Genomic DNA, 27,543 nt, shown 5'->3' with positions numbered 1-27,543 from the left:
GGCGGCGCGCACGTTCCCCTCCTCCCTCGACCCCACGCCGCTCACGCGGAGCGCGCACGTTGCTGACGCTCCCTGCCGGCTGCCGTCGCGTAAGCGCTGGGTCCCGCCGCCTGCGCGAGACGCGGCTCAGGAGGGGAAGGCGGAAGTTGGTTCCCAAACAGCCGCTGAGGGCCGGAGAGCGCTGAGCTGCCACCCCGAGCCTCCCCCGCCGGCCGGGCCTGAGGAGCCGCCGTCATGTCCAACATGGAGAGTATCCTTTGGGCTGAAGGGCAAGACCTGGCGGGGAGGAGGCGCGGGCAGGGCCCCCGGGTGTCTGCAGTCCCTACCCCCCACAGGGGTCCTAGCAAGGGAAGACACCCCAACTCTGGGGGGAGGCCTCGCCAGGAGTGGGCCCGCCGGGGATGGTGAGGGGCCCCTCCCTGGGAGAACTCCCTCAGGGGAGGGGCCCCGTCGGGAGGGGGCTGCCCATTCCTCCCTGGGAGTGACGCTGCCGTTGAGCGACACATCAAACCCCTTTCCTCACCAGACCAGCGACGGGCAGGCACTGAGCGCTGCTGTTGGCTAGAATGTCAGTCTCCTCCACCTCGGGGATGGGCTGGCAGGATTGCAGGGAGCGGCCTGAGCCATGTGACACTTTCTAGGATCGCACAGCCCAGTGTTTTATTTCAGTTCAGTGTGAAAGCACAGTATTCATTCAAGCCTTGACAGGGGCTCAGACCATCTCCCTTTACCACATCAGGCCTGTTGGAGACGTGTCTCAGTGGGGATGTCATAGCAAGTTTCATCCAGTTTTATTTTGATCTTGGGCTATGTGGGAAAGTGGAAGAGTCTGGAATGATGCATAATAGAAACTGGTAGTTTCCTTCTTGTAAGACCCGATGAAGGCAATAGCTGAAGTATAAATTGATCATCTTATGTTAGTACCATAACAGAAATTGTGTATTATTCTGTTCTTAGATACAGAGTATACATGGAAACAAGTGAATTATTCCAGTTTTGCAAGGAAAATAAACATGCTAAATGGGAGAAGGGAGGATTTCTTTTGTCATAAGAGAGCGAACTTCTTTGGGATTTTTCTTGTATTCATGAATGATACAAGCATTGCTGCCAAAACCTAGCTTCCCAAATGGGGGTAACATCTAGTTACTGCTGCAGGGATAATAGAAAGCTTTTTATCTAGAAGCAGGAATGTAAGATCCTGGTAAATTGGTTAACCAGTTAAACGTGATGTTTAACCAGTTAATGGATTAAAGAGGTGCATCCGCTGTGGACAAGACTGTTCCGGCTGCTCTGGAGTCCTTCTATCCATGATGGACCCTGCAGGGCTGGAGCATCTCCCTGCCCACAGTGAGCAGGGAGCTGCTCCAGTCTCTGCCAGTGAACTGGTAAACATCATCTATTACATATGATGTTTATGTGTTACACTTCTAGATAGGCATGTGAAAGGTTAAGTTTCCTCCCACTCTTTCTTAGCGGTGGGATGTGAAGAGGATGAAAGTTACTTTATTTATAAGAATCTATTTTCTTATGTTTTATAATGTTCGTAGTAAGAGATTGCTTATATTTAAACTTTCTCTTCCATTTGACCTTACTACTCTTCAGACTTCCTTTCCATTTTAAATCTGACTTGTTTTATGTAATTGGTCTGATCAGTATCTTATTGGCACTGTGTCTTAGTAAAGGTAGCTGTACATTCCCTCAATCCTCGAGTGAGTTGGGAGGGATCAGATCAATGACAATCCCTGGTGCAAACTTACATCTATCTGCCAGCAGCACCAAAGGTTTATTCTGTTAGCCAGAAATAGTATTCTAGTCATGCTTCTAAGCCAGAGTCTGTGACAGAGACGACATAGAGCCATCTATTCTAGCTTTATGTCAATTGGGGTTTTCTGCACACCACAGGAATTGTTACGTGGATGGGTCATCTGACTTGGAGGCCATAGCAGGGGCCAGAAACGAACCCTTTTTTTCCTCATAGTGGCAAGGAATCATGCTTAATATCCATTATAAACAAAAATATAATAAACTTTTCCTTGGTATATAAAATGATCTTACCTTTAATGCTATTCTGTATGTTTTGCTCAGCAGAATCTTGATCTGTAGTTTTAAGGATGTTGACAAGATGAAATGTTGGAACAGGTTTCCAAATAAATTATGGTGAATAGAAGAAGTATGATTTCATTTGAGTTACCATATATTGAGACCGATACATTTAAAGGTTGGAGCAAGTCTATGCTAGGGAATGAAAAATCTGTGAGGCAACAAATGATGCATTGTGCTATCCAACATAGAAACATTGAGTAACTGAGAGAGTTTAAAAATAAAATCCTTGTGTGTGTCACCATGACTCAAAGCCATTGATTTAAGGAAGTGATGTAATACTTTACATGGTTCTGATCATTACCTGAGCTGGATTGCAGTTGGCAACCTATAGATGAAATTCTTTATAGCCTGTTATCAGTCCCTAAGGCAGAACGGTCTAACTTGTGATATAGTTTACGGGCCAATGTAATATATTTAGTCCTGAGGGAGTTGAAAGACATGGTGACCTAGCTTTTACAGCCCAGAAAAATGAACACCAACAATTATTTCAGTATTGTGGGTACATTTTTCTTAAAAAAAAAAATAAATAAATAAAAAATACAGTGAGTTTGACAGTAAACCATACAGATAATTTGTTACTTTTTTTTTTCATCCAGCGCTTGGCTTCTTGCCCGCTGAAGGGCACTGAAGCTTAGCACTTCTTGCCCGTGGTAGGGTCAGCTGGGTTTGTGGCTCCAACTGGGGATGAGAAGCAGGGTGAAACTTCCTCTGGATGAAAGTAAGCAACGGCGCAGGTCATGGGTTCTCCACCTATATCTTAGGGTTTGCACACCAAACTTACACTCCTCTCTCTTACAAAAATGAGGCATTGTGGCAAAGTCAGTTCCTTTTTTTTTTTTTTTTTTTTTTTTTTTTTTTTTTTTTTACTATTCACCTTCAAGCCAGGGTTTCACAAGCCAAAGTGTAGTGTGTATGATTTAAGGGGGGGGGGGGAATTCTACAGAAAATTCATTGCATAAATGTATTTTTTATTAACAATTAAAAGATTGTTCACTGCTGCTTGTGCCAACTAATGAGTATATATTAGGGCAGTAGTTCCCAACCTTTTTTTATACTGCGGACTGGCAAACTCATTCAAAAACTTTTGATGGACTGGCGTGGAGTCATTTGCATATTCATTAGAACAGCTTATTTGCATATTTTCACATTCATGATGGTAATTAATTTTAAGCAGTCCTATGTTATTTTGCATTGCATCTGTATGCACACAATGAATAACCCAGCATTTCTCCAGGTTTGCCCACTTTATGAGGGTCATTGTCTGTCTTCGCTTCCCTCCTGCCTCATTCCCTTTGCCTCAGGACACCTTCCCCTCCCCCCCCCGGCGTCTGGGCATTGGCCCCCAAGCAAGCTCCCACCTCCAGCCCATCAGCGCTGCCCAGGGTGAGCCCAACCCACCTCACTCTTCCCCTGCGATTGGCACCAAGCTCTTGTGCACCTGGCCCGTGACCCTGCACTGTCACTTATTGGCTTGAGTGGCTGGGCACTGCATGCACCCTGATGGAAAGGGAAGCAGAAGAGCAGCTTTTTGCCGCGACTGTCCAAGCTCACCAGGATCACACTGATGGGGCTGGTGCTCTCACCTATCCTCCCCTCCGTGGGTAGGCAGAAGCACAGCTGCTGCCACCACTGCTCCCCCCACCTCACAATTCCATGCATGAGTGGCAGCTGCGGGCCATAGAGATGCCTCAGTTTAGGGGCTTAGAAGGGCCCGTCAAGGAAGCGAAGACTGGTGGACTTTCGGTTCCGTGCATGCGCTCCACAGCTTGCTAATGCTGCTTTTCTGGATCTTGTGGAGCAGCCTGTGGCAGGTGGCATCTTCCCTGGGGCTGGGCCTGCTCCTGCGAGGCATGAGACACACGTATCTTCCGCTCTTTTCCCAATGCTGCTCGGCCCATATGCACATGCAGGCCCAGCAGAGACCCCTGGAGCACCCGCCCACTGTACCACTCACTGTGCACTTCTCCAGTGAGTGGGGTTGAGGCAGTGTGGCATGACCTGGTAGCATGCCGCGACCCAGCAAGCAGCTGTTTGCGGCCCACCACCAGTCCATGGACTGGCATTTGGGAACTGCTGTAGTAGGGTGGAAAACTACTTTGAATGAATACAAACATGGTTTCAGCAAAATCATTCTTTGCCTTCTAAAACGAAATGATTCGTCCTTCTAGAGTCTTAAATAAAACATTTGTTTATGCCAGAGGAAGTTTTATTTACTTATGATGATTTTTTATATTTGTAGGCTACATAAGGGCAGTGCTACTCCACTAAACAGTACATGACAAAATTGTCCATTGTTATCTAGTAAAAGTAAAGATTTATAACTGAAGGATGTTGTTGAAGCCTCATCTTGTCATGGCCAGGTGTTATAGCGCACATTGTGGTAAAATCTCTTATTTGTCTTCCTACCTGATATAGGGATGGATGAGGTGAAAAAGAATGACATGGTAGCTTTTAGGGATGTTAGTGTGTACTTGTTTACACGATTAACCGATAAGCCTGGGTGCATCGGTTTCACCCTCTTGTGGGCATGTCCTTCCTGTGTGCAAAATGTAATCGTTAAAAAAGTCAGTGGTTACATGTTTTCAAAAATAAATTTTTCACATCCCTAGTTGCTTTGTTTTTCATTTCAAATTTACTATAATTAAGATGACCATTTTTTATATGGGGGGGAGGAGAGATGGGGAGTGTTTATGGCATCACAGAATTCCTTAACAGAAGGAAACATCTTCATAGAGTTTTAAAAGTTAAAACTGGATAGATGTCGTGTATGTATGTAGGGATGGCATTTCAGAAGTGTTTAGCATTGCAATGATTCTGTTCTGTTTGAAGTCCATGATAAAACTATCATTATCTTCAGATTCCTAGGGGTTCAGAATCATCCTACCTATATAGGCATACATTTGAAAGAACAGCATTCTTTATTCCTTTTAACTACTTAAATTGAGTTAATCAAATTAAGCTAATTTTGATTCCAAACATTAAAAAAATGTCCAAACTATGGCTTTTAAACTTTAGAACTAAGATGACAAAAGGAACAATGTGGACAATGAAAAATCAACAAGAGCAATCACAATAAAGTATCTTTTTGTTCAGTTTCAGTTTTATGCAAATTGAATGGCTGACCTACCAATATTAAAATTTGCAGAAGGAAATACAATATGCATGTAATAGGCTACTAAATCAAACGGAAAGTGACCTGTTCATATTTTCAGTATTTGTAATATTTTGTAGATCCTTAATATGCATTGCAGAACACCTATTTAACTTGAAGTTTGCTGCCAAAGAGCTCAGCAGGAATGCCAAAAAGTGTGATAAAGAAGAAAAGATTGAAAAGGCTAAAATTAAGAAGGTAAGTAATGAAAATAACGCATGCGTATCTACAGGTTGAACCTTTCTAGTTCAGAATTCTAGTCTTCTGGAATGATTTTAGTTAGCCAGATGTCCACTTTTCATGGGTATGGCCAAGTTTCCCATGGTCCCATAAAATTTGTTTACAGCCACTAGTCCTCGCTCTCTGTGTTCTGTGCTGTTATTTAGCTCTAATTTACCCCTAAAAGTTCTCTAACAGCCCAGTAATCAGTGGAATTGTTGGCAATGCTGCTAGACAATATTGACCTCCTGTGGTCCTGAAAATTCTCTTGTTCAGAACTGGTCAGGTCCCAAGGGTGCCGGACTAGAGAGGTTCAATCTGTACTTAATTTGTTTTCTTTTGTGCTAGGCAGGTTCTTAACTTGTATTTTGCTATAGTTTTCCAGCTGTGCATTGTAATAAAACATGAATGCAAGGGGGCTGGACTTGATGGCCTTCTAAGGTCTCTTCCAGCTCTATGAGTCTAAGAAATGTATGTAGATTGGCAATGTAATATTTCCTTTTGGGTGTAATGTATTTGCGACTCTTGTCAGAATATTTTTAATATTTTAAAATATTGTACATATTAACACTGGACTTGTCTTTAAAATATGTATACAGTGTTTTTGTAGTGCAATCACTTTTTCTTGACCATATTTCTCTAAATTATCTTAGATTCACACATTACTAAATGTGACATTAAAATTTTAAAAATAGGGTTCATATCTTTTTAGCTGTTTAAAAGTAGCCTGAAGTTTTTTAAAAAAAGGCAAAAAAATACATCAACTTCTGTGTGGTTTGATTCTCCTGGAGAACACATTGAGCGTCTTATGAGGACTCAGAGGTGTGTCAGACCTATTTGAGGTGCTAAGAGGGTTGAATTTTCTCCCAAGTGCATATTAAACATTGACATTAAATAGATCTTGAGGCAAGCTTTAAGCCATCAGGATAAAACTCAAAGCTTGGTTGTTCTGCTTTCAATCTCTTGTCTGATATCATAATACTAGTCATTTTCCAGTCCATAAAATTAGAGTGAGACGAGTTGAAGTTTAGACAAAAGGAATAATACAGGAGATATCTTTCAGGACTCCTTAATATTGTAAAGTAGCAAAAAGGGCACACACATATTTTTCCCATTTCTAACACCCCTTTAAAATGTTCATCATTCTAGTTGACTAGATGAATTCATTATTTTGGAAGTTATTTTTTCTTGTTTAAAGTACTGTGATAGCAGAAGGAAGCTCTTGTGACACACAAATTTCACTTAATCATCTGAAAGAGCAGTTTTGTATTTAAAATTCTCTCTCTGGTTTCTGATTGTATAATGGATTTATTCAGTATTGTACTAAATACTTTGTATTGTACTAAAGTCTTTCAAATTCATTTGGGAGCCAGAAGTTAAACTGGATTCTTTTCTGGTATGGCTAGCTGAAGGCTTTGTTCATCATCATAGTACCTAAGCACCTTCCATCTAAAATCAATAAAGTTCTAAATGGACTTCAGGAAGTCTCTGGCACTTCTTCCATTTTGAGGTTAAAACCTCTGCTTATGGGTAGGATTTTTAATTTTGATTTTAAATAATTTCCTTTTTTAGGTTGATTTTTCTGAGGGTTTTACATTTATTTTTATTAGGCGGTGTGACATACTGGGGGTACCTTGCTGGTTTCTATGCTGGCTCTGTGGTAACCCCCCCTGGCTGCTGTCGGTACCACGGCCCAGCAAGACAGGGGATGAGTCATTATGCAAAGAGGGTCTCTTAACCTGTCTGACCAGCTACCCCCCAGGGAGAGAAACAAAGGACGGTGGAATGCTGCCCCTGGCTGGGGGGCAGAGCTGGAAGAGAGTTAGTTAGTCTCTGTCTGGGATCATGGAGGAAGCAGCCTAAGCAACAGGCTGCGGTTTTGGAAGCCGAGACTCCCCGCCCCATATCAAGGGGTGCTGAGGCATCCTAGGCCTGCCCTGGAACCAGATTACATCTGTGCTGTGCTGTATCCTGGAGAAGCAATAAACTCCCTCTATTCTACTGGCTGGTGAAGTCTGTTCGTGCCATTTCGGGGGTGCAGGAGGTGGGAAAACCCCAACGTGCCGTCACAGGCGGGTTTTTGGGTAGAAAGAGATGTCCGTATTGACTTCATATGGTTCATATGTTCAAAGAGGAAGATATTTTTAGTGCTTCCACAATTCCTATTTAGTCATTTATTGCTAACTAAATGCTGCCTCAATGTATATTACACAGATATGCCTGAAGGCAGAATTTGATCTTTCAGTTTGAATTTAGTTGTCAGTTCTGTTGGTTTTATAGGAATAATAAGGAATATAATTTAACTTGCTGTTTCATTGCTGCGGGACTGGCTTTTTTGTTGTTGCGAGACTTCTTTTGTCTCTACACAGAGACTTTCATTTCCCTGTTTGACACAGGTAACATGAATTATGAAAGCCAGTAACTTGATTTCTAGCTCTGCCTTTGTATTTTTCGCGGTGGTGGTTATCTCTCCACCCCTTCTTCCCCCTGCTCCCCCCCCCCCACATTTTGTACGAGGGTCTACTCACCCTAGCCTCAGAGCTCTTAACTGCAACATACTTGAGGCTTTGTCTACACTTTTAAAATTAAAGCGTAGCCATGGCAGCACTTTAAATTGAAAGTGTGGCCATGGCAGAAGCACTGAAAGAAAGTATATAAACCACATCCATGAGGAGAGAAGCTAACAACACTGGGTGCCTGTTTTAGGGATGTAAGCGACTAATTGTCTAGTCAACAAGTCTCTTCCCTCCCTTGCTGCCCCTATCACAAAGAGACAGCAAGAGGGGGAAGTGAGGGGGTGCTGGAGGGAGCAGCTTAAAAGCCAGCTCCAGCTCCGTGGGAGAGAGCAGGGGCCCAGCAGCGGCCAACTTTGAAATGTACAAGAGTCCCCGCTGGGGCTCTTGTGAATTTTAAAGCAGAAATGCTGCATGGCACCTGAGGTCAGCGGGGGACTCAGAGTCCTGTGCTGGCCCCAGGCTCCATGCTGCTCTTCCTCTTTGAAATGAGCCAGAGCCCCTGCTGGGACTCTTGTATCTTTCAAAGTTGGCACGACATGTGGAGCATGGAGCCAGCAGGGAGTCCCCACTGGGCTCTTGTACATTTCAAAACGAAAGTGCCCACATGGAACCTAGGGTCAGCGGGGAGCTCCCTGCTGGCCACGGGCTATGGAGTGCCAACTTTGAAATGTGTAAGGGGGACTCCGAGTCCCCCGCTGACCCCAGGCTCCATGCGGCGCTTCCACTTTGAAATGCACAAAAGTCCCCGCTGGGGCACCACACAAAGTTTCAATCTTTGAAATGCACACAAGCCCCTTTTGGGGCTCTTGTACATTTCAAAGGTGGAACTTGAAAGTCCTTATCGACTAATCAAATAGTCAATGGAAATCCCATTGACTATTTGAATACTTAATCGAAATTTAATATCCCTAGCACTATAACTTGCGGCTCTTGAGTGGAGTGGTGGGTTTTTTTTCACATCCCTGGAGCAGAAAGTTACATTACAGCCAAGTGGCAGTATAAACTGAAATAAGAGGTGTTAACCAACACAGGCACACACCCCCAGCTCAGTAAGTTACAGAACAGTAAAGTGCTAGTATGAACCAGGCTAGTTAACTACTCTCCTTGTAGAGTTGGTTTACAGAGTGCTCGGAGATCTTGCTTCTCAGCACTGGTGCTGTGATCACACTTTCTGTTTAAAGAGCAAAGTTTTAGCCAGAGTGTGATATGTGATGAGTTCGGAAGCTGGATGCAGCAAGGCAGGTTGTTTATAAACAGAGGTAGGGTGATTAAGAGAACAAAAGGCTTGTGGTTAAATAAGCGAAAGATCATTTGATGATCCCAAAAGCATTTTCAAACACTCGAGTTAAAGATAGAAAACAAATGGGGAGAAGAAAATAGTGGTGTCCTCTGGAGGTCTGTACTGGGACCAGTGCTGTTCAGTATGTTCTAAAATGATGTAAGAAAGGATAAATTGTGAGTTGGGTAAAATTTGCAGATGATAAAAAATTTCTTCAAGATAGTTAAGTCTAAAGCAGACTGCAAAGAATTTTAAAGGGATTTCACAAAACTGGGTAACTTGTAGAGCCCTGCAAATCCTCAGGTATTCGCATTCCACATCTGAAGATGTGGATGTGGATATCTGCAGCTTATTTTTTATGGATATTGTTCCGGACACAAGGATTGTTAGGAAGAGATGGGATCCACCTAACCAAGACAGGAAAGAGTATCTTCATGGGCAGGCTTGCAAACCTAGAGAGGAGGGCTTTAAACCAGGTCTGTTGGGGGATGGTGACCAAAGCCCTGATGTAAGGGAGTAAGTTGGACACTGGGAAGAATCGCAAGGAGGAACAAGCAACAAAGGAGGACCCCTGATTCAGATGGAGAAGGCAGGGTGATCAACTGGTTATCTAAGGTGTTTGTACACGAATGCGAGAAGCCTGGGCAACAAACAGGAAGAATTAGAAGCCCTAGCCCAGTTAAAGAACTATGATTTGATTGGAATAATGGAGATTTGGTGGGATGATTGTCATGGAAGTGTATAAACTGTTCAGGAAGAACAGGCGGAGGAGAAAAGGAGGAGGAGTTGCTTGTATGTTAGAGAGCAGTATGATTGCTCAGAACTCCATTACTTAGAGGGAGAACAGACTGTTGAGAATTTGTGGGCTAAATTTAGAAGCGGAAGCAACAGGGGTGATGTTGTGTTTCGTGTCTGCTATAGATGGCCGGATCAGGTGGATGAAGTAGACAAAGCTTTCTTTAGACCACTGAGAGAAGCTTCCAGATCACAGGCCCTGGTTCTCATGGGTGACTTCAATTACCCTGACATCTGTTGGGAGACCAATACAGCAGTATACAGACAGTATACAGGAAGTTTTTGGAGAATTTTGGGGATAACTTCTGATCCGGAATAGTCAGCATGGATTCACGAAGGGCAAGTCATACCTGACCAATCTGAATAGCTTCTGTGATGAGGTAACTGGCTCTGTGGATATAGGAGAGTCAGTGGATGTGATATACCTTGACTTTTGGTACGGTCTCCTACAATATTCTTGCCAGCAAGTTAAGGGGGTGTAGATTGGATAAATGGACTGTAAAATGGATAGAAAGGTGGCTAGACTGTTGGGCCTAACGGGTAGCGATCAGCAGCTTGATATCAGGTTGGCAGTCGGTTTCTAGTAGAGTGTCCCAAGGATCAGTTCTGGGACTGGTTTTGTTCAACATCTTTATTAATGACCTGGCTGAGGGGATGGATTACACCCTCAGCAAGTTCACAGATTACACTAACCTAGGGGGGAGAGGTAGATATGCTGGAGGGGAGAGATAGGGTCCAGAGTGACCTGGACAGATTAGAGGATTGGGCCAAAAGAAATCTGATGAGGTTCAACAAGGACAAGTGCAGAGTCCTGCACTTGGGGCGGAAGAATCCCAAGCATTGTTACAGGCTGGGGACTCAATTGCTAAGTAGCGGTTCAGCAGAAGAAGACCTGGGGATTACAGTGGGTGAGAAGCTGGATATGAGTCAACAGTGTGCCCTTGTAGCCAAAAAGGCTAATAGCATACTAGGGTGCATTAAGAGGAGCATTGCCAGCAGATCCAGAGAAGTGATTATTCCCCTTTATTAGGCTCTGGTGAGGCCACATCTGGACTATTGTGTCCAGTTCTGGGCCCCCCACTATAGAAAGGATGTGAACGCATTGGAGAGGATCCAGCGGAGGGTGATCAAAATGATTAGGGGCTGGAGCGCATTACCTATGAGGAGAGACTGAGGGATTTGGGTTTGTTTAGTCTGCAGAAGAGAAGAGTGAGAGGGGATTTGATACCAGCCTTCAACTTCCTGATGATAGTTTCCATAGAGGATGGAGAAAGGCTGTTCACAGTAGTGACAGATGGCAGAACAAGGAGCAATGGCCTGAAGTTACAGTGGGGGAGGTCTAGGTTGGATATTAGGAAAACCTATTCCACTAGAAGGGTGGTGAAGCACTGGAATGGGTTACCTAGGGAGGTGGTGGAATCTCCATCCCTAGAGGTATTTGTCTCCGCTTGACAAAGCCCTGGCTGGGTGGATTTAGTTGGGATTGGTCCTGCCTGGGGCAGGAGGCTGGACTTGATGATCTCCTGAGGTGTCTTCCTGCTCTATGATTCTATTTGGACTTAAAATTTTGACTGTAACTACTCAACACAACAGCAGACGAAATTCAGTATTGATAAATGCAGGTGGCAAAATATAATCCCAAATATACATAAAAATGATGGGGTTTAAATTAGCTGAGTTCATAAATAAAGAGATCTGAAAATATCTACTCCATGTCTAGTGGAAATCAAAAAACCTAAGAGAATATTAGGACTTATTGAGAAAGGGTGACCAGATCTGCACAGTTTACAATAAATGGGTGTACTATAGATTTATATATCAGAGGGGTCATGCATCTGACGAAGTGGGTCTTTGCCCACGAAAGCTTATGCTCCTACACTTCAGTTAGTCTATAAGGTGCCACAGGACTCCTCGTCGCTTTTATAGATTTATATAGATGCAATATATTTTCTATCTAATCCTTTCTCAAAAAAAGATATATTAGATTTGGAAAAGAAACAGAAAAGGTTAACAGCAATTATTAGGAGTATTGAACACATTCAAGATGAGGAGAGCTTAAAAAGACTCGGACTTTTCAGCTTGGAAAGGAGATGACTAAGGGGGAAATATGACAGAGGTATATAAAGTCATGAATCGTTTGGAAAGATTAGGAAGCGTTATTTACCCCTTCAAATAACACAAGAAGTAGGAGGCACTCAATGAAATTAATGGCCACAGATTTAAAACAAAAGAAAGTTTCTCTTTACAGTCAACCCGTGGAACTCTTTGACAGGGGATTTTGTGAAAGCCAAGATTATTGCATGGTTCAAAAAAGAACTAGATAATTCGTGGAGAATAGGTCCCTTAATGGGTGTTAGCCAGTGTGGGCAGGGATTAAGGATGTTAGATATCATGTAGTTGAATAGACATGTAACTGCATAAAATATTATCGGTTACACAACTATTCGATAGTCCCCAGGGGCTGGGCTTGCAGCCAGGGCCTCTATCATAGGCAGCAGTCTGGGGTCTGTGAGGGGAGCCACCTTAAAAACCAGCACCCCTGAGACTGGCTCCCTGCAGCCCCTCTGTACTGTAGTCTCTGATACAGAGGTAGCGGGGGACGAGGGGGAAGGTGGTATTTGGTAGGATTAACTAATAAACCATGGTTCTTTGAGTGATGTCCCCATGGGTGCTCCAGTGTAGATGGTGGACTCGTCCTGGCACTGCAGATCGGAGTTTTGAGCAGCAGTAGTCATCCAGACTGTCCATGCATGGCTGGTGCCTCAAGGTGTTCGCGCCCTTTTGCACACGAACACGGTCCGGCTCCCATCAGTTCCTCTCAACCATCCTTGGCTGCGGATGGAGCGAGCTCCTCTCTTCAACTTTGTCTAGTCAGAAAAAACAAAGAGAGTTGTTAGTTAGTTATCGTTTATATAATCAGTTTGTAGTTAATAATTATAGTCCTTAGTTCGTAGCGCATTTTTAAAAAAACACCTTCTTTATTGCTGACCCTTTTCAGGCCTAAACAAAAAAAAAAACCCAAACAGACTTAAGATCAAACCAAAGAGGACGGGTTCTCCCGGTTTTAAGAAGTGTGACACGTGTTGCGAACCCATGCTGGCCTCAGACAGCCATTCTTCATATATCCTGCTTGGGTGAGGCTCATGTGCCTCAGAAATGCTCTCACTGTTCGAAATTAACAGCAAGGGCCAGTGCAATAGGGAAATGCACCTCCGGATGATTGTGTTTGACAAGATGCTCCAGTCATTGGTCTTTGTGTCCATGGCTTCCGCAGACCCTGCTACCGTGCAAAAACAAAGTGCATTCTCTTGAGGATCAGTTCCGGCAAAAAAGATGTGGGCTTCACCAGCACATTCCCTCCTGCCAGTGCTGCTCAGCAGGGTGAACACCAGGGATAAGCCTGGGACGTCAGGCACCACCTCTTTGCATGCAAAGGTGGTTCCAGTCACAAAAACGAAAGAGACAGCACTTTCAGTGCCGATACCACGGACTCCGACAGCACTTAGATCGACGTCGGCACCAGCTGCCCCATCTGCCAAGACCCTGGTGCTGGCCACAGTGGCACCACTGGCACCTGCAGCTCTGGAGCCCAGGTCACAGTCCAACCTGGCACCGGAGAGGACTGATACTTTCTCGGTACTGAAGAAAGCCCCTGCAAAGACAGACATCCGAGCCCAAGTTCTATTTCTCCTATGTTGGCACTGGCACCTTCTCCAGCGGCACTGAGGTCACTGGTCCCACACACCCTTCAAGCAGAATGGCAGGCTTCTCCATACTCGCCACATCAAAAATCTCTATCCCTGTTCCCTGCGGCACCGCGGAGAGATTCTCGTCACTATTCGAGGTGCCTTGCTCTTTCCCTACCACCTTTGTCTAGGGTTCAGTAATACTCCCTCATTCATCCATGCTGTCACCACATGATGTGTATTGGGAAGAGCACAGGGGTGCATACTCTTCAAAACATTTCTCACGTAGGAGATCGCATTACCACTACAGTTATCGCAGCCGTACACCTTACTACTCCAGCTATTATCATCACCAACAGTTACGGTCTACAGAATGGCCCCCCTGTGGCGGTAGATCGCCCAGATATCTGCCTGCCTCTGTATTGCTGCAGGACCACTACCCTCTGCTACTGCCTTAGAGCTCATCATCCCAAACACATCACTCAGAACCCGAAGAAGAGCAAGTATTAGTTGCGAAGGAACAGCAACCTGACACTCCCCCATGGACCAATCATCATCTTCCCCTGACAAAGCTGTAATTCCAGGCGATGTATTGCCTCCTGAAGATCTGTGTAAGAGAGTTGCAATACGTCAGGAGGTGCAGTTGGTGGAGGTGCAGGATAAGGAGTACTGCCTCCTTAAAAATCTCCAGCCCCCCTCACCAGGCTAAAATAGAACTCCAGTTAGATGAGGCAATCATGGAGGCATTGAAGGAGATTTGGCAGACCCCTGCCTCTGCCCTACCGACAAACAGAAGAGTGGACAAGAAGTACTTTGTCCCATTGAAAGGGATGGAATATTTATTTACCTATCCCCTGCCCAATTTTTTAGTCAGAGACTCTGCGCAACACCGGTCCAAGGCTCCTCAGTATAAAAATGCTACAACTGAGAGAGATAGCAAAAGAATGGATATATTTGGGAGGAAAGTGTACTCTTCAGCGACACTGCTACTCCTTATTGCCAGTTACGTGGCACTTCTGTCGAATCACAATTTCGACAATTATACAAAACTGACAATGCTGACAAGTTGTTAATATGTGGATTGTTGTAAAGAGGCACCCTCTGTATATACAACAAAGAAGAGATATATTTTGTTCTGATATTTTGCTGTTTATGAAACTGTAATGAGGTATACCAGCTACCTGTTTTAATATTACTAGACATAGTATTCTTATTGAGTTCTGTTTGATTAAAAATTGGATACTTTATTTGTTTTGAAGGTTAGATGCTTGAGAGCAATGTAAGTCTAGAATGCTACTTCATCATATACTATTTCCTAGACTTACCTGTGTTGAAGCTCTGGGAGAGAGCTGAAAGTTTCAGACATATTTTCAAATGCATAGGACACAACATCTAGTTCAGTGGTTCCCAACCTATGTTCCACAGACTGCTGGTGATCTGTGATGGTACTGTACAGGGTCCACAGAAAGTTTAAAATAGAAATTAAAATAAATGTACAGTGTATAAAACTATTTACACATTTTAACATATGTGTATATTGTGTAATATATTAAATACTTAGTTTTGTGATCATGTTATGTGAATGTTACTCTGGTCTAACCTTTCAAAAGCTATTAGAGTGGTAGGAAGGGTTGATTTGGGCTAGGAAAAATGTATTTGTAGATTAATACAGAGACTGAAAAGAAAGGAACCGGGAGACTATTGTGGAACGTCAAGTTCCACTTCAAAACACAAAGTAAATGGAAAACATGAAAATAAAGTGATGTATACTTGAAGTTATGGTTTATATGGACTGGCAGTGAATCTGAGCCATATCTATTATGCTTACCCGGTAAGGTGGTACTGTCAAATGAGAACTTAAAACCAACTAATCTTCAGTGTCACATTGAAATGAAACATGGTGAATATGTTTCTAAGCCAATTGAATTTTTTGAGAACAAACTTAAAGAATTTAAGGAAAGTAAGAAATTAATCCATTAGGGTATGTCTACACTACCCTCCTAGTTCGAACTAGCGGGGTAATGTAGGCATACCACACTTGCAAATGAAGCCCGGGATTTGAATTTCCCCGGGCTTCATTTGCATAACCGGGAGCCGCCATTTTTAAAACCCCGCTGGTTCGAACCCCGTGCAGCGCGGCTACACGGGGCTCGAACTAGGTAGTTCGAACTAGGCTTCCTATTCCAAACTACCGGTACACCTCAAACTACCTAGTTCGAGCCCAGTGTAGCCGCTCTGCACGGGGTTCGAACCAGTGGGGTTTTAAAAATGGCGGCTCCCTGCTTATGCAAATGAAGGCCGGGAAATTCAAATCCTGGGCTTCATTTGCAAGTGCGGTATGCCTACATTACTCCGCTAGTTCGAACTAGCGGGGTAGTGTAGACATACCCTTACATAGTCACAGGCAGTGACAATGCTAAGACAATGGAAGCCTCTTAGCGGGTGGCTCAGCTCCTTAGTGAGGACAGGAAAACCACACACCATTGGAGAAGAATTGATATTACCCACAGCAAAGGAGATGGTGAGTGCAATGCTCAGAGACAAGGCTGGCAAACAGATTGGTTTAATTTCTCTCTCAAGAAACACAGTTCAGCACAGAATTGCCAAAATGGCTCAGAATGTTAACAAACAACTAGCTGAGAAAGTGCAGAAAAGTCACTTCAATTCTTTGCAAATTGATGTCAACGGATATCACAAACCATTCAAACCTCCTGTCAGTCATCAGTTATGACTACAACAGACAAGTCCGAGAGGACTTCTCTTGCAAATCTTTGCGCACACTAAGGATGTTAAATTGCAATTCATTGACTAGTCAATGGAATTTCCATTGACTACTTGATTAGTCCATTGGCACTTCCACATTTCTCCTTTGAAATGTACATGAGTCCCCGCTGGAGCTGTTGTACATTTCAAAGGAGGAATGCGGAAATCCGCGTACAGCCCGGGGCCAATGGGAAGTCCCGCTGACTCCGGGCTGCACACGGGTGCCTACTGTGAAATGTACAAGAGTCCCCAGCAGGGGCTTTTGTGCATTTCAAAGCCATGGAGCCTGGGGTCAGCGGGGGACTCGGATTCCCCTGCTGACCCTGGGCTCCATGCTGCATTGCATGCCGTATGGACCCTGGGTTCCATGTGTCACTTCCCTGGAACCCGGGCTGATCCCGGTGACCCCGCTGTCCCCAGCTGACCCCAGGCTTCACGCTCGGCAGTACAGCTGATCCCGGCGGCGTTTTAAAAGGTCAGTGCCGCATAGCTGAACCAGGGATCAGATGTGCGGCAGCAGCTCCGTGAAGCTCGGGGTCAGCTGACTCAGTCCTGGCTCAGTTCTGCGGCGCTGCTGCTTTGAAGTACTCCTCTCCCCGCCCCCCACCTTTGCTGCCTCTATATTATATTATAGAGGCAGCAAGGGGGCGGGGAGAACCAACTAGTCCTGAACATAACTAGCCCACACCCCCAACAGGTGAGGCTATTTTTGAGGTGTTGAGTGATTTCATGAGGGAACATGATATTGACTGGTCAGAATGTGTGGGGATCAGTACTGATGGAGCTCATGCAATGACTGGGCCAGTACACTGGAGTAATCACTTGAGTTAAAGCATTGGCACCCTTAGTGCTAGTTGTAAAAAAAAAAAAAAAAAAAAAAAACGTGCTGACCTAACGATAGTTTTGGACGAGTCGGTGAAGATTGTCAGTTTCATCAAGCCGCATCCATTGAATTCAAGACTACTTGCTGCTTTGTGTGGTGAGATGGCCAGTGATCACAGCTAACAACTTCTTCACAGGGAAGTTTGCTGCCTTTTGAGAGGAAAGGTTCTCGTGTCTGTTTGAATTGTGTGATTAAGTGAGGATTTTTTTGCTATACCATCATTTTGAACTTTCTCATCACCTTATTGAGTTTCTTTGGCTAGCTAAATTGGCTTATTTAGCTGATATCTTCATCTACCTAAATGGACTTAATCTAAGTCTACAGGGAAAAGCTGTGACCATCTTCCATGCCCATGAAAAAATTGGTGCTATGATCAAGAAATTAGGCCCCAAGAAATTAGGGACATCGTGACTTGATCAGTCCAACTATGATTCTTTCCCAAATCTGTCCTATTTTTTGGCTAGCTCAGAAATGCAACTCATACATAAGGTAAAATGTGAAATCAGAGATTCAAAATCTCAAAAGACAGCTGTGTGAGTACTTTCCTGTACCAATATAAACAATAATTGGATCAGAAACTCGTTTGTGGACCTCGATACTGACATGAACACAAGTTTGAAATCCCAAGAATTCAAATTTGACATTCCGAATCTCACTGAACTATCATGTGACACCTTGTTGATGCTTGTCTTCAAACAAAAGCCCCATGTCTTACTATTGGCTATAAATTGTTACTCAGTGTTCAGAACTTTCTTACAAGGCTGCAAAATACCTGATGCCTTTTCCAACAACTTATGTTTGTGAGATTGGATTTCCAGTGTTGGTTATATTAAAATCGTTGGTTGTATTTAAAATCGAAGTACCAGAGCCGACTGAATGTGGAATCAGCCTTAGGCTGAGACTGTCATCAATCCAACCAATATCTACATTCTGTCATCTACACTACAGCATCAGCCACTTTGTTAAGCAAGTAAAGTACAGGGTGTCTACGCTGAAATGTAACAACTTTGAAGCATTATAATTTTTTATGTATGAATGTGAGATGGTTGAATCTTGCACAGGTACCGCATCGTGTATATATAAGTTTCTATCTCTATGTTCTTCTGAGTTTCAGATTGACATCTGCGGCGTTAGACAATGTGTGGAGGGAAATTGAGGATCAGTGTGACATCATCTGTGCTAGGAATGCTGCATATGTTGAATGTGTACCTTAATGTACCCTAATAACGTGTACCCATTTACCAAATGTAACTTAAGCATATTACCTATGAATTGTGTACATATTCTTATGTTTGCATTATTCAGTACAAATATATGGCACCTCAAAGTTGTTATATTTCAATGTGGATATCCTGTAGTATTTCTCAATACTACTAATTTGTTTAGATAACATGAACTATTATACATTTCAAATAATTATCAAGTAATGGAATGTTTGAAAACAGCTCTATTATTAATAGTTTGAAAAGGGGTCTGTATGCTCAAAACATTTGGCAGGCACTGATCTAGTTTACATGTGAGTTATTTAGAATCTTTCCATTGACTTCAGTAGGAGTTGAATTGGACCTTGGCTTAACTTTTGAAAGTATAAGGGCTTTTTTGAATGATAATTATGAATTATTTGAGGGATAATTATGAATTATGAGTAATTATTGCTAGAGATGATTTGCTTTTATTTAAACAGGCAATCCAGAAGGGTAATACTGAAGTTGCAAGAATACATGCAGAAAATGCAATCCGACAGAAGAATCAGGCAATCAATTTTTTGCGCATGAGTGCCAGGGTAGATGCTGTAGCAGCAAGAGTTCAAACGGCAGTAACAATGGGCAAGGTAAGCATATTTTCATACTTCCATGTATAAACGCTCTAGACAGCTAAAACCTAGATTCTCCTTTAAACTGTTTCAATTCTATCCCTAAAACAGTGGGGCTGTGTCTAGACTGGCCAGTTTTTCCAGAAAATCAGCCACTTTTCCGGAAAAACTTGCCAGCTATATACACTGTCCGCTTGAATTTCCGCAAAAGCACTGACTTCCTGCTGTGAGAAATCAGTGCTTCTTGCGGAAATACTATTCTGCTCCCGTTCAGGCAAAAGTTCCTTTTGCGCAAAACTTTTGCACAAAAGGGCCACTGTAGACAGCTCAGATTTGTTTTCTGCAAAAAAGCCCCAATCGCGAAAATGGCGATCGGGACTTTTTTGTGGTAAAGCGCGTCTAGATTGGCACGGACGCTTTTCTGCAAAAAGTTCTTTTGCGGAAAAGCATCCGTGCCAATCTAGACGCTCTGTTCCGAAAATGCTTTTAATGGAAAACCTTTCCGTTAAAAGCATTTCTGGAAAATCATGCCAATCTAGACGCAGCCTGAATGAATAAGATTACTGGAATGACTTCAGCTGTGGTGCACAATCAACTAAATTGTGTAGGAAGCATTGGTTATGAAAGTTATGAATTAATTAGTTGACCTAATGCCACTATCCTTCATGTGTAGTGCCCTGCCTCATTTACTGCCATACCAAATGTGTAACAGACTATGAAATCTAGTCTTTTATGTGCATTTATTCTATACCATACAGATTTTAAGGGAGAGACCATTGTTTCTCAACTTGGGGGTTATGACAGAAAAAGGAGATGGGAGGGACACAAAGTTATTCGGAGCAGGGTGGCTGGAGAGCACTGGCTGTTGGCTGGGTACTGCGGTATGAAGGCAGCAGTGCAGATAAGGATGGCAATACCATACCATGCCACTGTGATTCTTGCATTGCTGCCTTCAGAACTGAATGGCCAGAGTGTGGCAGCTACTGATCAAGGGCCAAGTTATGAAAGCAGCAGTGCAGAAGTAAGGGTGGCAAAACCATACAGTAACATCCTTACTTCTTGTGCTGCTGGTCATGGTGGTTCTGCCATAAGTTCTGGATTCCTGTTCACCAGCTGCTGCTCTCTGGCCACCCAGCTCTGAAGGCAGCATGGCCACCAGCAGTCATGAAGAAATGAGGATAGCCGTACCACAACCCCTCCATAATAACCTTCTGAACCTTCCTCCACCTCCTTTGGTCAGGACCCCCACAATTACAACACTGTGAAACTTCAAATTTAAATATCTGAAATAATGAAATTTATTATTTTAATATCAAATTGACCAAAATAGACTGTGAATTTGGTAGGGCCTTACTTATGTGGTACTGATGTCATTGTTGCATGTCACTTATAGTACTTACAGGAGACAAATGTTTCCTGTTGGCTAACCAATGTATCCTACTTTAAATCAGTGTCTCGACTCAAAATTTTTTAAATATAAAACCCTTTCAGTCTACAAGTAGGTGTATTTGAGTAATTACTTTCTTGTGGGTTTCCAAAAAGACCTATAGAAAGTATTTCTGCTATAAATTATGAAAAATAGATATGTAACAATACTTTATAATCTTCTGGACAATAGTACACTTGTCTTTAATCGTCCTGGCTCACAGTGACCTGTCTAGTGTCCACATTTTTTAATATACTTTCAAGGCTATTGCTGCAGACCTGTTACTTTAGTTTGAGCTTATTAAATCACATTTGGGTAGGAAATCCAAGGATATCATAGGAAGCAAAGATGTTACAGAAACATGAAACTATTATTGTAGGCCTGAAAAGCTTCTTTAAAAATCAATTTTATAAAGCTTCATGGCCTTGTTTGTAGTGGTCTTTGTTTTTAGTGCATCCTGTCATATTAGTTTAGATAGAATATATGGGCTCAAAGAGTTAAAGGCGTTAACATGACCTTAAAAGTTTCAGGGGTAGCTGAATTAGTCTGTAACTTTAAAAAAGCAGTTAAAAAATGAATAGTCCTATAGCATATTAGAAACTAACAAAAATATAGTTAGTATCATGAGCTTTCATGGGCACTTCTTCAGATGACAACATTGTTTTCTGCAGGACCACTCGTTTTTTTTACCCCTTTTTTAACATGACTTTGTAACTGTCCAATATTGAATGGTGTTAAATAGAGTTTGGGATTTGGTATAAAAGGAACTTCACCTGATTAATACCACACCATTACCTTTAACCCTGTCCCTTACTCCCTCCTTCCCCCTCCCTGTTGTAAAGATACAGAAAGGTAGGAAAAACAACTGAAGCATTTGAAATGAAAGGTATTAAGTAAGGCTTTAGTTTAATGTGTCTTGTTTCCTTTTCCTGTGTCTAGAAAGTTTTTGAAAAGAAAATCCCTTTGTTGGACAGTCTTTTAGATGGTTAGGGTTTTTAAGATTGTGGTAACTGTCCTTTTTGGGAAAAGAGAAGTTTCTTGAGAGGGGCTGGTGCTAAAGCTGTTGTTGCTCTTAGTCTGCTCCTTCTTTAAGATGAAACAAGAAAAGCACATATGGAAAACAAAAGAGCACTGAAGATAGAAAATGCAGCTTCTGTTTCTGGTGTTGACTTTTGCTTGTATCCTTGTTACTGGAGAAACACAAGCACTGTCTAACGTCTTAGAAGCCACATTCAGGCCTTGAAAGCTTGTACCAGCAGTGGGCTATTCTAGGGCATCACATTTAGCTGCCTCTTTCTGGTTGCAGACTTACAGCAGTGTTGTGAAATATACAACCTTGATCACTTAGCCAGAATCTTATTGGATAGAAGGAAAAAGGAGGCTAGAAAAGTGAAGCTATAAGATAGTGAAGGAAAAGAGATAGGAGTCAGGAGCTGAGAAGCGACAGTGTCTCACATCCAAGGTGGCATTTGGAAGTCAGCTGGAAGCAGTGCTGGTGACGATGCCATCTGGGTCCCTAAATATCTGACCTAATGTGGGAGCCCAGTGGTGTGACAGTGGATTTTGGACTCCTAAGAGACAATGAGTGTGACAGCCATAATGGTAAAGTTAGTTCCTTCCCTTTCTCTCGTCTTTGTCAGCCAGTGTCCACATTCCTCATGTCCCCAAGTCTCTCTTTGATGCTCTGAAGGAATCAATGACTGGGATAGCTTGTTTCCTTATTGTTTTGATCACCACTTAAGTCTAATTTCCAATTCAACACTGATTTCTTTTTTTGCCAAGTATGAATTTAACACAGACCTTGAATAATATTAGTAGGCCTTTTTGTTTAGACTAACTCAGCTTTTGGTCTCCCTTTTACATCTTTTACCTTCAACATCCATTGTTATAGGTTGTTGTGACGTTCTGAATTTTTACCCACTTTCTCACAGTTACAACCAGGGTAGGTAGGCTTACTAGCCCCCAGTCGTAACTCAAACAAGCTTATCTAGGTTTCAGTTCCCAGTTATTTGTGAAATGTCTTAGTCATAGAGATTGAGCCACGATCGTGTTTTACAGCTAAACTGTAAAATTCTGAAAAAATATCGTTTATTGTAAAAAAACCTGACAGACCCTTAAATAGCTGTATAAACACCACTACTACAGAGCTGTAACAATTCTTTAGATACAGAACATGAGAACAAACAAGTCTACTTAAACAGAATGGATTAACCAAACTAATTATGTTCCTTATGCGTTTTGGGTTTTTTTATGTTAGGTTTATATCTTTTACGTATTGTGGGTTTTTTTTGTTTTTGTTTTTCAGGTAACAAAATCAATGGCAGGAGTAGTTAAATCTATGGATGCTACATTGAAGAGCATGAACTTGGAAAAGGTAGATATAAATTTAACTATTTGGAACTCGGAGGTATACATGCAGTTTTTTTAGTTTGATAATATTTATTTATCTGCAGATATCTGCCCTAATGGACAAATTTGAGCACCAGTTTGAAACATTAGATGTTCAGACGCAACAGATGGAAGACACAATGAGTAACACAACTACATTAACAACACCACAAGTAAGAATAATTGATATTGCAATTAATAACTATCATATTAATCAGCTGTGCACAGATGATGTCATTTCTTCTATTCCTTCTGGCTTCTGAAAGATGTTACAGGAGTTGAGGAATTTTTCAATTTAACCTGCTACCTTGTGAACAAAAGAATAGTTTGAGCTGCTAATGTAAATGTTATGCATACTATCAAACCCCCATCTTATGTGTTGGGGTGCTATTCTAGTATGAAATTGTCAGCCTTTCCTTAGAAATGTATGGAACTTTGATTAAATTTTAATACACATTTTTAGTTTAAAAAAGCATACCAATGTCAGCTGTATCACAATTAAAAAAATGGTTCCAAAGAGTAAAAAGTTTTTGTTCTAAGAATTATATAAAGAAGTCGACTTTGGGAGAAGATGCTTTCTGTGCCCTAATTTCAAAATAGTGATGACTATGGTAACATTTCTGTTAGGATATTAAAGTGATGTGATTTGTACATAAAAGATTAGACTTAATTGTATCTGGAAATATTACAGATTGGCAGTTAAACTGGGAGAATTGATTTGCATGACATAGTATAAGATTATTCTTAATTCTTATAGCTCCCTCTGGTGGTAAAGTACTATAAATGTTCAAAATCCACAGATGCTCCAGTATAAGACAGTAGAATTTTTGCTTATTTCAAATTGTACTATTAATCTTGTTTTTAAATATAATAGAAACTGACTCATTTTTTATTTCTTGTGCTATAGAACCAAGTGGATACACTTCTACAGGAAATGGCGGATGAAGCAGGGTGAGTATAATATAAATGAGTAGTAGTAGTATTTGTGTATTTTAGGGGCAGTTGCATCTGGACTTTGCATTTGATTTTAATTAAATTACCCTCATATTTCCCTCACTTTAAATGTGCTACTCTTGTGCAGCTAAATAATCAAGTGGCTGTATATATGCTGTGCTTTCACTTCTGGATATTGTGATTCAAATCTTCTTGAGTGAAAATAGATTGAGATTATAAACCACCATGTAGTGTTTGCATGATTATTTATGATAAAGTCTAGAACTAGAGCAGTTTATTTCTATAATTTAAAAAGCACTTCAAAGACAGGGACCATACTGAAATAGCTAAACCTATTTAGGGTAGGAATGTGAACAACTCGTAGCTCCCACGCCTCCAACTTGCTGCCTCTATCAGAAAGAGGCAGCAAAGGGGCATGGAAGAGAAGGGGGGGGTGCTTCAAAGCATGGAATCTGGGGTCAGCTGGAGACTCCCTCACTGATTCCGGGCTCCCTGTGGCACTGCCCCTTTGAAACACCACATGGAGCATGGGGCCACCAAGGGACTACTTGAGTCCCCCGCTGGCCCCATGCTCCCCATAGCGCTTTAGCCTCACCTTTGAAGTGTAGCAATAGCCCTGGGGCAAATTGCATCAACTATTTGATTAGCCAATTAATCTAAATTTAACACCCCTAATTTATGGTGTGTTTCATGTATATGAATAGGTTCAACTCTTTGAGCATGATCCATTTTTTATTGTGATCTTATAATAGAAATGAGTGGGGGGCAAGGCTATATAATATATTAAGTACAGATGTTTAATAATATTGTGTTGTCTGCGTTTATTAAGGCAGCAAGGATCATTTATTTTAATTTACAAAATGTTTGAGCCCAGGATATTTCAACTAGATAATCAGTCAACTCTGCTTTTACTCTCTCTCGTCAATTTTGAGCTGAGGATATTGCCAATGATGGCAGGGGACTAAACTTGATGACCCAGGAGGTTCCTTTTAGTCCATTGCCCGATGTGCTAATTACACGCCTTTCTTGTCGTCTTTGTAAGGAGTTGGTGTTACTGCTTCACTGCCATTAGCACACTGGCCCATAGGCATGAAAACATCATCCCTGCTTGTGGACTGGGCTTTGTTGTGGATTTGGGAGGGACAGAGAATTAGTGCACCGTACTACCTCTGCGGGGATATGTACAGTTACCTTCATTTAATGTATTTTGGATTCAAATTCTGATGTAGCATTTCATACCGTCTCTCCAATCTGAGACTTGCTTAACCCATTGATACTATTCAAAAGCATCCCCAGGAACCAGAAACTTTGCTAATCATCTCAGCAATTATTGCTGTTAACTTTGACAAACTCTTTGCTTAGTGATCACCCCACTTTCCTGATCAAGCCTGCCTAATTAACTGACATACAAAGTATTAGGTTGTGCTTAAGACTCTGGTGCCTGCATACTGCACAGAATGCCATTTGTGAACTGCTTACACTCTGCTGTGGCCTGTTGCCATATTGATATTCATGATATATATTTGTTTTGTGTTTTCAATTGTAGCCTTGATCTGAACATGGAACTGCCCCAGGGGCAAATGGGTTCTGTTGGCACAAGTGTTGCTTCCACAGAGCAGGTAAATATTGCTTTGTAACTTTTCTAATAGATCATATATCACATTTATTTATAAGGTTTCAGAGGGGTAGCCAAGTTAGTCTGTAACAGGAAAAACGTAAACAACAAATAGTCTGGTAGCTTTAAAGACTAACAAAACATGTAGATGGTATCATGCGCTTTCGTGGGCACAGCCCACTTCTTCAGATGACTGGAGGGTTGGATGTCTGGAACTAGTCATCTGAAGAAGTGGGCTGTGCCCACGAAAGCGCATAATACCATCTACATGTTTTGTTAGTCTTTAAAGCTACCAGACTATTTGTTCTTTACGTTTTTTCTTATTTAAAAAGGTTACTGTTGTACATGAAATTTTAATACTGAAATTTATTTGCAAACCTCTAGGACCATATAATACATTAGTTTTATATTTAACAAAATAAGTGCAATGTGTAAGTAAAACTAGTTGTGCACATACTTTTAACTTTTCCTCTGTCGCTATCTCAGGGCCATCCTGTGCATACATTGCATCAGATCCTTTTCTCTTGCTAAGATCCCCTACGCTCCTGAAGTGATGCATAGGGGCCTTACGCTAGCTCTGAATGAGAAGTTCAGGATTCCTTTGACACTAGGCAAAACTTCAGCAGAAGTAACAGCTGTGTCAGTTTTAACACCACTTGCTTCCCCTGACCTGGTGAAGAAAGATTTGAGACTTTAGTTCTAGAGTAATGTGCATTAGTGAATAACCCTTTAGGGAACTATTTTAGACAAATCATGTTAAAGGAGAAGTTCCAGCCTGCACTAAGGTCTCATTTGATCACTGGTTCTGGAAGTGGCAGAGGTACAAGGTGGTTTGGAGCCACCATTCTACTTCCATTTCTCATCTGTGCTGAACTTGTGCTTGGTTCATTTGAGGATGCAACTAAGAGTGTATCTACACAACAGGACTTAACTCAAAATAAGCTACACAAATGGAGCCACATCAATTGCATAGCTTATTTCAAAATAAGTGTCCACACAGCACTTATTTTGCAATAAAGCACTCTTCCTCCAACTTCCCTTACTGCTTGTACAATGGGGGTTACAGGAGTCGGAGTATCTTGACAATATTTTGACATTTCAAAATAACTGCCTGCTGTGTAGATATGGACTAAGTTGTTTTGAAATAATGCTAGCTAATTCAAAATAAAGTTGCTGTGTAGACGTCATTCATGCTTAAATTTGACTCTTTACATATGGGCCTTAACAAAGATGCTAACTACCTTACCCAGTACAATGATAGCTTCCCCAATTATCACCCCTAATATCATTATCTCATAGACACTAACCTCCCCCTTTCCCTCCTCCCCCACGTTCTAAAATCTGATTTGTCAATTTTATGCGTGTTCATTTTTTTTTTATTTTATCCCTTTGGTATATATGGTCATGCCAATTTTCTTCCACAACTTGATCTGAGGAAGTGAGTCTGGCCCATGAAAGCTCATCGCCTAATAAACCATCTTGTTAGTCTTTAAAGTGCTGCATAGTCGTCCTGTCTTTTGTTTCAGCAAGACCAGACTAACACGGCTACATCTCTAGTACTTAAATGACGGTTACAGTTCAGTCAATTAATACTTGTCTCCTAGAAATACAAATTCTTATCTGGCTCTTGTTTGTTTTGCTTACTAATGTGTTTGTGGTGTGAATGATAGTGCAAGTCTTATGTATTAGCTTTTAAAAAGTAAAATACAAAATAATTTTTTTTTATTCTGACATTCTGCAGGATGAGCTGTCTCAGAGACTGGCCCGTCTACGAGATCAAGTTTAACTTAAGTAATCAAAGCTGCGATTCTCTGTATATGCTTCCAAAGCAGTCACACTGTATATATCTTGCGCTGTATGCCGTGTGCTCTGGGTGTCAAAATATTTGTACTATATGATACTTCACTTTTGGCTTGCTATCCTTTCTAAATACATTAAGAAATTCAAAAGTA

The 27,543-nt window shown here is 41.9% G+C and overlaps 1 protein-coding gene across 1 annotated transcript; it reads left to right on the top strand.

The window, feature by feature from the left end:
• On the top strand, positions 1-27,543 carry CHMP1B (charged multivesicular body protein 1B). Its single transcript, XM_075940781.2, has 8 exons — positions 1-250; positions 5,355-5,452; positions 19,080-19,226; positions 22,940-23,008; positions 23,088-23,195; positions 23,930-23,973; positions 25,523-25,595; positions 27,333-27,543. The coding sequence occupies exons 1-8, from the start codon at positions 235-237 to the stop codon at positions 27,375-27,377; spliced, it is 600 nt and encodes a 199-aa protein (XP_075796896.1). The 5' UTR covers positions 1-234; the 3' UTR covers positions 27,378-27,543.

The sequence above is a fragment of the Pelodiscus sinensis genome, chromosome 13, assembly GCF_052426305.1.
Source record: "Pelodiscus sinensis isolate ZL-2025 chromosome 13, ASM5242630v1, whole genome shotgun sequence".
Taxonomy (NCBI): Eukaryota; Metazoa; Chordata; order Testudines; family Trionychidae; genus Pelodiscus; species Pelodiscus sinensis.
The sequence above is the reverse complement of the archived record's forward strand: the minus strand, read 5'-3'. Positions and strand labels throughout refer to the sequence as shown.